Genomic DNA, 12,942 nt, shown 5'->3' with positions numbered 1-12,942 from the left:
CATCCAAATGTAGTTATCAAATTGTTCATATCACATCTCCAGAACATAAACAGTTCATTATTTTGTTACCTACCATGTCACTTCCTGCTGTGGTCATTTCGATCTTCCCCTCGAAAGGACCCCATGTGGTGTCCACAGGGAGTGCCTGGCGAAAACGTGTCCGCCGCTCTGTACCGTCATAGAGAATCTCCAGCTCTCCTATAAAACACAACACAATCAGTATTTAGATAATTTATTAACATTCAATCATAGCTCAGCTTGAGTTCATAACAAGGGTTCTACCTGGAACCAAAAGGGGTTCTACCTGGAACCAAAAAGGGTTGTCCTATGGGGACAGCCGAAGAACCCTTTTGGAACCCTTGTTTTTTTGTCAGAGAACATTTTGATAGAGAACATTTTTCACAAGCTCCCTTGAGTGAATTTCAGGATTACTTTCTTCCTCCTCATACATTGAACACCACCACCACCATCACCATCCTCACTGAGCATCTCCTCCCTCTGCAGTCAATTACCAGATCATAAACTTCATTAAAGCACCTCTCCCTAGCCTCGATCCTGGATGACCTAGCTGTCTCTTTGATTAGGTTTTAGCCCCAGCAGTTTGACAGCCAACAGATAAAGTGGATTAAGCCCCTTTGTCCATCCAGTTTTGATATGAACAGTGGAGGAGTGGGTTAAATCATCCAGTTTCAGGAGTATTTTTTTTAAAAAGCACAGGAGATTGACCAGATAGAAAGGCTGAGGAACCTAAGTCTCTGGCTCGGCAAGATCAGGAGTCGTTATTTCTCTGTGTCTAAGAACTCAGATCACAGCGGCAGGGGGTTCCTGATTGAGCGGCCCACTGGTCTTGTTAAATGCAATGAGCACTGAGCATACTAGTAAAACGGAATACATACATCCAATACTCCAATACCCAAAAATATATTCAAGGCTGTCACACGAGGCACATCTCTCTCTCTTTCTATCTCTCCTTCACTCCCTCCCTCCTCTATCTCTCTCTCTTGCTCTCTGATGAATATCTCTGTTCTGAAAAAAATTATAATTGAAGTTTGGTTTCGGGGGGAATGTTGGGGAGTAGGGACACTTGAGGACTATTTTAAGCTCTGCTTTAATTTTTCTGTCTCCCTCTCGTTGTACTGCACCACTCCCCCACATTAGTGACACGGAGAAGTAATCCAATACACAGGACTCTATTGTGCTGAGATGAGAGGCTGGTCTCCTCCACTGCTGAGGACCTAATGCACCTCCACTCCCTAGCTCCCTCTCATTCCCCTCACTCCCTCTCTTGCTCTCTCTACAGACTAATCGGTGAGGGACTTAAAGGGACCTTATCTCCTGGCTCTCCTGCTTCATTTCATGCTTGATTTACTTGAATTTGTCTGATGGGGCACAAGGATTTGGAGACAGCCCATCTTTGGTTTGGGAGATGAAGAGAGAGGGAAAAAACTATTTCTCGGGCACATTGTCACGGGGTTTTGACTTCTCTCGCTCTCTCTGTCTAGATTTCCTAGAGAGGGGAATGATCTTGTTGTTGTGGTGCGTTGGAGGTTTCAAACTGTTAGATAATAAAGAGGTTGTAGGGTGTGAAGTGATTTCATGATGTGCTGCAGCACAATGATGGTCATGTCAAGTCCTCTCACAGTAATACCGTGAGACCATGTACAGCCCTTGCTGATGGTTCAGGGTTGACCGACCAAAAGTTCAAGACTCAGATATACAGTATACCAATATACCAATATATCACCCCAACATTAAAGACAAGGTTGTGTTCTGTGGACTCAACTTGAATCCTCTAACTAGCCAATTCTAAACCACAAAACGCAATAATTTAAAAATGCATCTTCATATTAAATCACTATGTATTCAATTGGGAGAGTGTGATATAAAGCGAATAAAAATAAATAAAAAACAGGCCTATAATTGAACAAAAATAAATGGAATAACAGTTGTCACTATTAATGAGACAATTATTCCTTGATTGACTTCCTTACTTCCTATGTATGTTTCCTCTGGTCCAACAGGCTTTCCTTTCCTCCCACACATATTCCATTCTATTTTACCATAATCAAAAAGGCTACATTTCACTCCCTTGACCTTCCTGTCAAACCCCTGTGGGGTAGACAGCACTGCTACACAGGCCAAGGCTTTCTAGTTCTATTCTCCCTTTAGATCTGCCACTCTTCCCCCATTTACAAACACTAATAAATGAATCTCTCTAGCCGTGAAGGGCAGCACAGAAGGCAGCTTTGCTTTCCATTCCATTGACAGACTTGAATTCAAACATCCAAACTCCTCTTCCCCCTCACTCACTAAAAAAATAGCTGGACCTGACTGCGATCATTGGAATTCCCCTCACAACGCGAAATGTACTTAACAGCGGGTGTGTGAGCACTGATAAACAGACTGACGATCCAGCAACACGTCTTTCTCCAGGCTGAGGCTTTAATTACTGCCGAGTTGTTTGTTGAGGACATGATTAATATGCCGCAGAAAACCTCCTAATTGAATACCGCAACACTCTCATAATCAGGGAGGAACATGGTGTTTTGTTTTTTGAAGATTAGAGGCCTTTTATCATTATCAATAATAATATTATTATTAACAGCATTATTTGGTGTCTTAGTTAATTCATCTGACAACCAGGCCACTGGTCCCTCCTCCCTCCCTCCATCGTTCATCCACATACTAAGAAAAGGAAGTGAGAGATCCATCATTTAGACACTGGTTTTAAAAACAAGACAAAGTGAGGGTCAGGTGGACAAGTGTGTTGATAATATTCTTAAAGAAGGAATTGGAAGTATAGAGAGATCTATAATACTAGAGTGGCTGATGTTAGGAATGGTACTCTCAACACCTTTCAGATGTATACAGAAGCCTATTCACATTCTGACTGTCAAAAGCCAATATTCTAGCTCCTACACAGTAAAATCAAGAATAGTTAAAATCACTGTGTTAAAAATGTTGGGTTAAATTGACTCTACTGGGATTATCTTAACCCTCAAGAGAGTGATACACTGCCTGGAGTTATTGTTGATAAATGGGACATTGGGACGGAGTACTTTTAACTCCATTAAGAGTAACCAGAGAGACATGGAGCAAAATCTATGGAGTTATCCACAGATGTGGGAATGGCCTATTTCCTAACATGTTATGTTGCAGGTTGATTCAAAAAACGTGTTTGTTTCAATATTTGTGTTTTTGCATGTACATTGATTATTTTTTATATTATGCTACACAAAGATAAGTAACACGTTTTTCTAAACTAATCCAATCTGTAAGTGGTTGAATTTATATCAACCGTTAGTGATATAGTTGTTCCAGTTCACATGGTGTAGTTAGTCTTCATGTACAGGATTTTCTTCCTTACCCTGACAGGCATTCTAAATACAAGTTGTGAGTAGGGCTGCTGTGGTAACTGTATTACCGCCACACCGGCGGTCACGAGTCATGAAGGCAGTCAAATTCTACATTACCATTTAGTCACGGTAATTAGGCTTCTCCAAGATCTGATGGTGTTGGTCATTAGTAGCCTACCAAACTTGCTAACTGCCTGGTACTCAGCACTCTATTGTGCTCATGTTGGTCAACAGTTCTATAGGCTATGCAATTGCGGGAGAACACAGAGTGATGGCCTCCATTAAAAAGAGGATCCCATCTGCTTTCTAGGGCATTAGCGTAGTGTTAGCTAGTTGTCTTTGCTGTCCTTGTATCCATGATAATTGTGTAGTTTAGAGAAATTTAGTGAAATTGTCGAGGTTACCTAGCCAGCTTCACTTTCAACAACGTAGCCACTGCTAGCCAGGCTACTTCACCAGCCAGCAGTACTATATCATTTTAGTCAATAAGATCTTGTATTTTATTTTTATTTTTTTTGCAACGTAAGCTTAACTTTCTGAACATTCGAGACGTGTAGCCCACTTGTCATTCTAATCTCCTTTGCATTAGCGTAGCCTCTTCTGTAGCCTGTCAACCATGTGTCTGTCTATCCCTGTTCTCTCCTCTCTGCACAGACCATACAAACGCTTCACACCGCGTGGCCGTGCCCACCCTAACCTGGTGGTCCCAGCCCGCACGACCCACGTGGAGTTCCAGGTCTCCGGTAGCCTCTGGAACTGCCGATCTGCGGCCAACAAGGCAGAGCTCATCTCAGCCTATGCGTCCCTCCAGTCCCTCGACTTCCTGGCACTGACGGAAACATGGCTCACCACAGATAACACTGCTACTCCTACTGCTCTCTCTTCGTCTGCCCACGTGTTCTCGCACACCCCGAGACCTTCTGGTCAGCGGGGTGGTGGCACCGGGATCCTCATCTCTCCCAAGTGGTCATTCTCTCTTTCTCCCCTTACCCATCTGTCTATCGCCTCCTTTGAATTCCATGCTGTCACAGTTACCAGCCCTTTCAAGCTTAACATCCTTATCATTTATCGCCCTCCAGGTTCCCTTGGAGAGTTCATCAATGAGCTTGATGCCTTGATAAGCTCCTTTCCTGAGGACGGCTCACCTCTCACAGTTCTGGGTGACTTTAACCTCCCCATGTCTACCTTTGACTCATTCCTCTCTGCCTCCTTCTTTCCACTTCTCTCCTCTTTTGACCTCACCCTCTCACCTTCCCCCCCTACTCACAAGGCAGGCAATACGCTTGACCTCATCTTTACTAGATGCTGTTCTTCCACTAACGTCATTGCAACTCCCCTCCAAGTCTCCGACCACTACCTTGTATCCTTTTCCCTCTCGCTCTCATCCAACACTTCCCACACTGCCCCTACTCGGATGGTATCGCGCCGTCCCAACCTCCGCTCTCTCTCCCCCGCTTCTCTCTCCTCTTCCATCCTATCATCTCTTCCCTCTGCCCAAACCTTCTCCAACCTATCTCCTGATTCTGCCTCCTCAACCCTCCTCTCCTCCCTTTCTGCATCCTTTGACTCTCTATGTCCCCTATCCTCCAGGCCGGCTCGGTCCTCCCCTCCCGCTCCGTGGCTCGACGACTCATTGCGAGCTCACAGAACAGGGCTCCGGGCAGCCGAGCGGAAATGGAGGAAAACTCGCCTCCCTGCGGACCTGGCATCCTTACACTCCCTCCTCTCTACATTTTCCTCTTCTGTCTCTGCTGCTAAAGCCACGTTCTACCACTCTAAATTCCAAGCATCTGCCTCTAACCCTAGGAAGCTCTTTGCCACCTTCTCCTCCCTCCTGAATCCTCCTCCCCCTCCCCCCCCCTCCTCCCTCTCTGCAGACGACTTCGTCAACCATTTTGAAAAGAAGGTCGACGACATCCGATCCTCGTTTGCTAAGTCAAACGACACCGCTGGTTCTGCTCACACTGCCCAACCCTGTGCTTTGACCTCTTTCTCCCCTCTCTCTCCAGATGAAATCTCGCGTCTTGTGACGGCCGGCCGCCCAACAACCTGCCCGCTTGACCCTATCCCCTCCTCTCTTCTCCAGACCATTTCCGGAGACCTTCTACCTTACCTCACCTCGCTCATCAACTCATCCTTGACCGCTGGCTACGTCCCTTCCGTCTTCAAGAGAGCGAGAGTTGCACCCCTTCTGAAAAAACCTACACTCGATCCCTCCGATGTCAACAACTACAGACCAGTATCCCTTCTTTCTTTTCTCTCCAAAACTCTTGAACGTGCCGTCCTTGGCCAGCTCTCCTGCTATCTCTCTCAGAATGACCTTCTTGATCCAAATCAGTCAGGTTTCAAGACTAGTCACTCAACTGAGACTGCTCTTCTCTGTATCACGGAGGCGCTCCACACTGCTAAAGCTAACTCTCTCTCCTCTGCTCTCATCCTTCTAGACCTATCGGCTGCCTTCGATACTGTGAACCATCAGATCCTCCTCTCCACCCTCTCCGAGTTGGGCATCTCCGGCGCGGCCCACGCTTGGATTGCGTCCTACCTGACAGGTCGCTCCTACCAGGTGGCGTGGCGAGAATCTGTCTCCTCACCACGCGCTCTCACCACTGGTGTCCCCCAGGGCTCTGTTCTAGGCCCTCTCCTATTCTCGCTATACACCAAGTCACTTGGCTCTGTCATAACCTCACATGGTCTCTCCTATCATTGCTATGCAGACGACACACAATTAATCTTCCCCTTTCCCCCTTCTGATGACCAGGTGGCGAATCGCATCTCTGCATGTCTGGCAGACATATCAGTGTGGATGACGGATCACCACCTCAAGCTGAACCTCGGCAAGACGGAGCTGCTCTTCCTCCCGGGGAAGGACTGTCCGTTCCATGATCTCGCCATCACGGTTGACAACTCCATTGTGTCCTCCTCCCAGAGCGCTAAGAACCTTGGCGTGATCCTGGACAACACCCTGTCGTTCTCCACCAACATCAAGGCGGTGGCCCGTTCCTGTAGGTTCATGCTCTACAACATCCGCAGAGTACGACCCTGCCTCACACAGGAAGCGGCGCAGGTCCTAATCCAGGCACTTGTCATCTCCCGTCTGGATTACTGCAACTCGCTGTTGGCTGGGCTCCCTGCCTGTGCCATTAAACCCCTACAACTCATCCAGAACGCCGCAGCCCGTCTGGTGTTCAACCTTCCCAAGTTCTCTCACGTCACCCCGCTCCTCCGCTCTCTCCACTGGCTTCCAGTTGAAGCTCGCATCCGCTACAAGACCATGGTGCTTGCCTACGGAGCTGTGAGGGGAACGGCACCTCAGTACCTTCAGGCTCTGATCAGGCCCTACACCCAAACAAGGGCACTGCGTTCATCCACCTCTGGCCTGCTCGCCTCCCTACCACTGAGGAAGTACAGTTCCCGCTCAGCCCAGTCAAAACTGTTCGCTGCTCTGGCACCCCAATGGTGGAACAAACTCCCTCACGACGCCAGGACAGCGGAGTCAATCACCACCTTCCGGAGACACCTGAAACCCCACCTCTTCAAGGAATACCTAGGATAAAGCAATCCTTCTGCCCCCCCCCCCCCTTAAAAGATCTAGATGCACTATTGTAAAGTGGCTGTTCCACTGGATGTCGTAAGGTGAATGCACCAATTTGTAAGTCGCTCTGGATAAGAGCGTCTGCTAAATGACTTAAATGTAATGTAAATGTAGGGCTACTACATTTATTTATCAACTTTCCTAACATTAAGCACATTGCTTATCTTTACAACAGGAGTATAGCCTACCTGGCTGGCATGAAAATGAAGCACAGAGAAAAGCATCCACCATTTGCTATTTAAGTGCATAGACGACATGTATTTCTTTTCCCGCTGCCCCTGTTTTCAAGACAGGTGCATGAAAATGGTCTATTCTAAATCAAAACAAATGTCACACGTATTTTCTTTAGTAGATATAAAGACATGATTAAATCAAGAATAGTCTGATGGGTGACATTATTAGCCTATCACTTGTGAATGATATATTATCACTTGTGAATAATGCCCAGCATAAGATGCCCAGTCTTTTTTTTGCGACTTGTTCGAATCATAGTCATGTAGCCTAGCCCATAGGCCTATCGGTTCTAATGATGTTAGTTTCACAACTAAAGTGGCCAAATAACCTCTTAAAATTAAGCACATTAATCCGCTTTACAAGTGGTGTAGTGTCTAACTGGCATATATAAGCAGTGCCTGAGTTTCACGTTTGGGGAAGATACTTTTCCCCATAAAAATGCACCTTATAATAAAAGCATTACATGCATAATTGCATTTGCGGTAACTTTTGATAATGATGTTGTAACGGTCGTCGTAATCCTCCTCCTCGGACGAGGAGGAGAGGCGAGAAGGATCAGACCAATACGCGGAGTGATTTGTGTCCATGATATTTTAATGACTCGAAACTGAACACGAAACAAAACTAACATAAAACAACCGCCAAACAGTCCCGTGTGGCACGAATGCAGACACGCGATACAACCACCCACAAAACACACGTGAAACCCCGGCTGCCTTAGTATGATTCTCAATCAGGACAAACGATCTACAGCTGCGTCTGATTGAGAATCATACCAGGCCGAACACAAAAACCCCAACATAGAAAAACACACATAGACCAACCCACCCAACTCACGCCCTGACCAACTAAATAAATACAAGAAAAAAAGAAAACAGGTCAGGAACGTGACATAACCTCCCCCTTAAGGTGCGAATTCCAGGCGCACCCGCATAAACTCTAGGGGAGGGTCTGGGTGGGCGTCTGTCCACGGTGGCGGCTCTGGCGCTGGTCGTGGTCCCCAACCCACCATAGTCAAACCCCGCTTCCGTGGTCTCCTCCCAATGGCCACCCTCCATGTCAAACCCACTCTACCAAAAGGCAGCACCGGACTGAGGGGAAGCACCAGACTGAGGGACAGCACCGGACTGAGGGACAGCACCGGACTGAGGGACAGCACCGGACTGAGGGACAGCACCGGACTGAGGGGCGGATCCTGGCTGGCTGGCTCTGGCGGATCCTGGCTGGCTGGCTCTGGCGGATCCTGGCTGGCTGGCTCTGGCGGATCCTGGCTGGCTGGCTCTGGCGGATCCTGGCTGGCTGGCTCTGGCGGATCCTGGCTGGCTGGCTCTGGCGGATCCTGGCTGGCTGGCTCTGGCGGATCCTGGCTGGCTGGCTCTGGCGGATCCTGGCTGGCTGGCTCTGGCGGATCCTGGCTGGCTGGCTCTGGCAGGTCCTGGCTGACTGGCTCTGGCAGGTCCTGGCTGGACGGCTCTGGCAGGTCCTGGCTGGACGGCTCTGGCAGGTCCTGGCTGGACGGCTCTGGCAGGTCCTGGCTGAACGGCTCTGGCAGGTCCTGGCTGACTGGCTCTGGCAGGTCCTGGCTGACTGGCTCTGGCAGGTCCTGGCTGGACGGCTCTGGCAGGTCCTGGCTGGACGGCTCTGGCAGGTCCTGGCTGGACGGCTCTGAAAGCTCAGTACCGACGGACAGCGCTGGGCAGGCAGACAGTTCAGGCGCCGCTGGGCAGACGGCAGACTCTGGCCGGCTGAGACGCACTGTAGACCTGGTGCGTGGTATAGGCACTGGCTGCGCTGGAGAGGAGGAAGGCTCTGACAGCGCTGGACAGGTGGGAGCAGCTGGAGAGAGAACCCGGAAAGACAGCCTGGTGCGGGGGCTGCCACCGGTGGACTGGTACTTGGAGGTGGCACCGGGTATACCGGACCGTGAAGGAGGACACATGCTCTTGAGTACCGAGCCTGCCCAACCTTACCAGGTTGAATGGTGCCCGTAGCCTTGCCAGTGCGGCGAGGTGGAATAGCCCGCACTGGGCTATGCTGGCGAACCGGGGACACCATTCGTAAGGCTGGTGCCATGTATGCCGGCCCGAGAAGACGCACTGGAGGCCAGATACGTTGGGCCGGCTTCATGACATCCGGCTTGATGCCCAACTTAGCCCTACCAGTGCGGCGAGGTGGAATAGCCCGCACTGGGCTAAGCACGCGTACTGGGGACACCGTGCGCTTTACCGCATAACACGGTGTCTGACCAGTACGAAGCCCTGTCACTCCACGGTAAGCACGGGGAGTTGGCTCAGGTATCCTACCCGGCTTTGCCACACTCCTCGTGTGCCCTCCCCCAAGAAATTTTTGGGTCTGACTCTCGGGCTCCCAACCGCGTCGCCGCGCTGCCTCCTCATACCTGCGCCTCTCTGCCTTCGCTGCCTCCAGCTCCGCCTTGGGACGGCGATATTCCCCTGGCTGAGCCCAGGGTCCTTTGCCGTCCAGGATCTCCTCCCAAGTCCAGGAGTCCTGGGTTTTTTCCCACTGCTGTCGCTGCCCGTTTGCACTCCGCTTGATCCTAGATTGGTGGGTGGTTCTGTAACGGTCGTCGTAATCCTCCTCCTCGGACGAGGAGGAGAGGCGAGAAGGATCAGACCAATACGCGGAGTGATTTGTGTCCATGATATTTTAATGACTCGAAACTGAACACGAAACAACTAACATAAAACAACCGCCAAACAGTCCCGTGTGGCACGAATGCAGACACGCGATACAACCACCCACAAAACACACGTGAAACCCCGGCTGCCTTAGTATGATTCTCAATCAGGACAAACGATCTACAGCTGCGTCTGATTGAGAATCATACCAGGCCGAACACAAAAACCCCAACATAGAAAAACACACATAGACCAACCCACCAACTAAATAAATACAAGAAAAAAGGAAAACAGGTCAGGAACGTGACAGGTGTTTTCCGCTAATGGAACATTTGTGCTTATAGCCTACTACAATGTGCGCATTGCTGCGCTTATAATGTGAAGAAATAGACAAATAATGTATCAATATTTTTAGCTAAACGTTCTGATCTGTTGCGTCAGCCACATCGCAAAAAAAAAGTTTTTTTAAGCTAGTGGTTGTATTAATTTGGCATGTATCGCATCCCACAACTGTCCCAGACTACATTTGGAATATTTATTTCTCACACAGAATAGGTAAACTTTTGTACTATGGGGGATAGTAGATTGACAAATACTAGTGCTTTTGCTGTTCGTTAGGCCTACACATCTTGTTGGCTGACGAAAGGTAAATGGGGACAGTTCTTCCAATATCTTCAATATGCACCTCGGAATTGTATAAAGACACGCAGTTGCGTTCCCGATGTGTCTGTCTTAACTTGTAGCCTGTGAGAAAGACCCGATCATGTGAGGGAGAGCTGTGTGAGCTGTGTGAGAGATGCTTCGGATTGCTCAGCACACTCAGGGTCTCAAAAGGCATGGATTTTTTTAGGGTGAATTATGGCCACAAAGGGGATGCCACAATGAAATTCGAGGCATTATCAAGTGCTTCTCAAATTGTAAATGAGAGACTATTGGAGTGTGTACAGCCTGCGCAAAAAACTAAGCAGAGGCCATGCCTTTCAAGCAACTTCAAATCATCATTAGAGTCTCATCATGCAGCCTTACAATGTTTTAAAAATCAAAACATATAGCCCAACATTTGTAGAACAACTTAAGTTACATTAATAGCTCTAAATTAAGCATATAGGAGTACCTCATTCTTTGTTAACCGCTTCAACACAGAATAGCCGCATGTGCACACTCCCTCAAATCGTTTGGAGAAAATATTTATATTTTATTCAGCTTTGTTCAATTGTATTCTTCATACTGTAAAATAATATAAATAATGCCACGGAATTACAAACAAATCTCGTCTGCAAAATTAACTAGTGTAGCCCTCGGCCATTTGGCATAGCCACATGAGGACATAAAGTAAGGACAACTCAGAGTATGCTATTCTTTTCTTCTGAAATTGACTACATTTTCTTCATATCATTCTTCTTTAGACCTGTCTAAAATAAATAATGGTGTGGGTGTAGGCTATATTACATGGATTTATTAGACATTTAAAAATGGCTTGTAGGCTATGTGTGGAAGCCAGGAGATGCTAAATGTGTTTATGTTAATTAACGGTCAATTACCGTGGGACCGACGGTTATTTGCTTGACAATCACTGGCTGATGAAATTTTATGACCGCCACAGCCCTAGTTGTGAGTGATGTAAAAGTGCTGGATATGTTCCTATAAGTTGGCTTCCAACAGAGATTGGATATCACATTGCAAACCAACATAATGTGACACATTAAGAAATGTTAAAATAAAGCTTTACACCCTTATAACTCAAAGGAAGTTGAAAGTTAATTCAAAACAAAACAGAAAAGTATAAAATGGCCAGGGTGTTGATTAAAAATAGCACTGAAAATAGAAAAATGGCAATTGGAGTTAAATTTAAGAAACTCTCCGAGGGTTGGACATTTACTCCATTTAGTGTCGTTTTAACTCCCAAAAAATCAACATCATTATGTGTAATTTTAACACAAAATGGGCGTGGGACGATATAAACCCCAAAATAGTGTTAAATTTGACTCCTTAGGAGTTGAATTAACTTTTGTGATTTTAATGTGTACATTTCCAATATGTCACCTTCAAAATTACCTTTCAGATGTATACGTATACCATACAGTCGATTTATCTTATGTCCTTGACTTCATCACATACAATTCTGATTGTTAAAAGCAATCTTCCTGCTCTTACATTTCCAATACGGCACTTTAAAAAATACCTTTCAGATGTATACGTATACAGTAGATGTACCCTATATCCCTGACTTCATCACTTCACATAACTGTATTGCAAAAGCCAGGAGACTCCTCCCGCTCTATCTCCTTTCAATAATACCTTTCAGATGTAGGCCTATATACACATATATATATTTACAAACATCCTGGCTTCACCACATCACATATTGCAATATGTCAAAAGCCAAGAGACTCTGATTCCCATTGTATCTCCCAGCTCTTACATTTCCAATCTGCTCTAGCCCAGTGTGGCAGGGTCGGTCTCGCCACTGGTTTACTTACACCCGCTTTGCTGTCCGCCAGTCCCCCTGTGAGAAGGCTTTAGGGGCTCAATCATGGGGACTTTGATGTCGTCTGGAGCTGTAATGATTTAACATTGTTCAGGGGATTTCTTTAATCCAACGCTGCCATTAAAATCCCTTTTCCCTTTTCCCATCCCCATCCCCATTCTTCCTCCGATCCTCCCAGGCCTTTGTTACATGCTGCCGCATCCGTGTCTCTCCTCCGTCTCACTTTGTTTCCCTCTCCCCCGTAACTTACTATTGGGCTTATTATGGGACAGGATGAACTTACATTTCTTACCAGTTGGAAAAAGTTATATACAAATCAGAGTGGTTGGTGGTGATAATGGAGGTTAGAACTTGGAAGTGAATTGAAACTGTAGGCCTACAGACTTATAATTATAAATTGATTATAGAATAGGTTTGTGATTATATAACACATTTCTATTTCACTGTTAGGAATATGTAACGTTGATAGGACACCACAATTGATGTGACATATAAGTTTTTAAAAAATCTCAATGATCACAGATCAAATATGTATTATTTGTGTACATTTCAACATTCATATGTAAAATATGTTATATCCCATCAGAGGAAAGTGTGTATATCAACCCTTCCGTATACTGTAAATATTCC

At 46.8% G+C, this 12,942-nt stretch overlaps 1 protein-coding gene across 2 annotated transcripts in view; it reads right to left on the bottom strand.

The window, feature by feature from the left end:
- LOC129831471 (zinc finger protein ZFPM2-like) overlaps positions 1 to 12,942 on the bottom strand; it is a 121,456-nt gene that overhangs the window by 75,860 nt on the left and 32,654 nt on the right. For both annotated transcript variants that reach the window (XM_055894878.1, XM_055894879.1), the window contains one exon: positions 74 to 198. In XM_055894878.1, coding sequence (XP_055750853.1) covers positions 74 to 198 — 125 coding nt within the window. The remainder of the gene's footprint in view (positions 1 to 73; positions 199 to 12,942) is intronic.

Source organism: Salvelinus fontinalis, chromosome 32 (assembly GCF_029448725.1).
Source record: "Salvelinus fontinalis isolate EN_2023a chromosome 32, ASM2944872v1, whole genome shotgun sequence".
Classification (NCBI taxonomy): Eukaryota; Metazoa; Chordata; class Actinopteri; order Salmoniformes; family Salmonidae; genus Salvelinus; species Salvelinus fontinalis.
The sequence above is the reverse complement of the archived record's forward strand: the minus strand, read 5'-3'. Positions and strand labels throughout refer to the sequence as shown.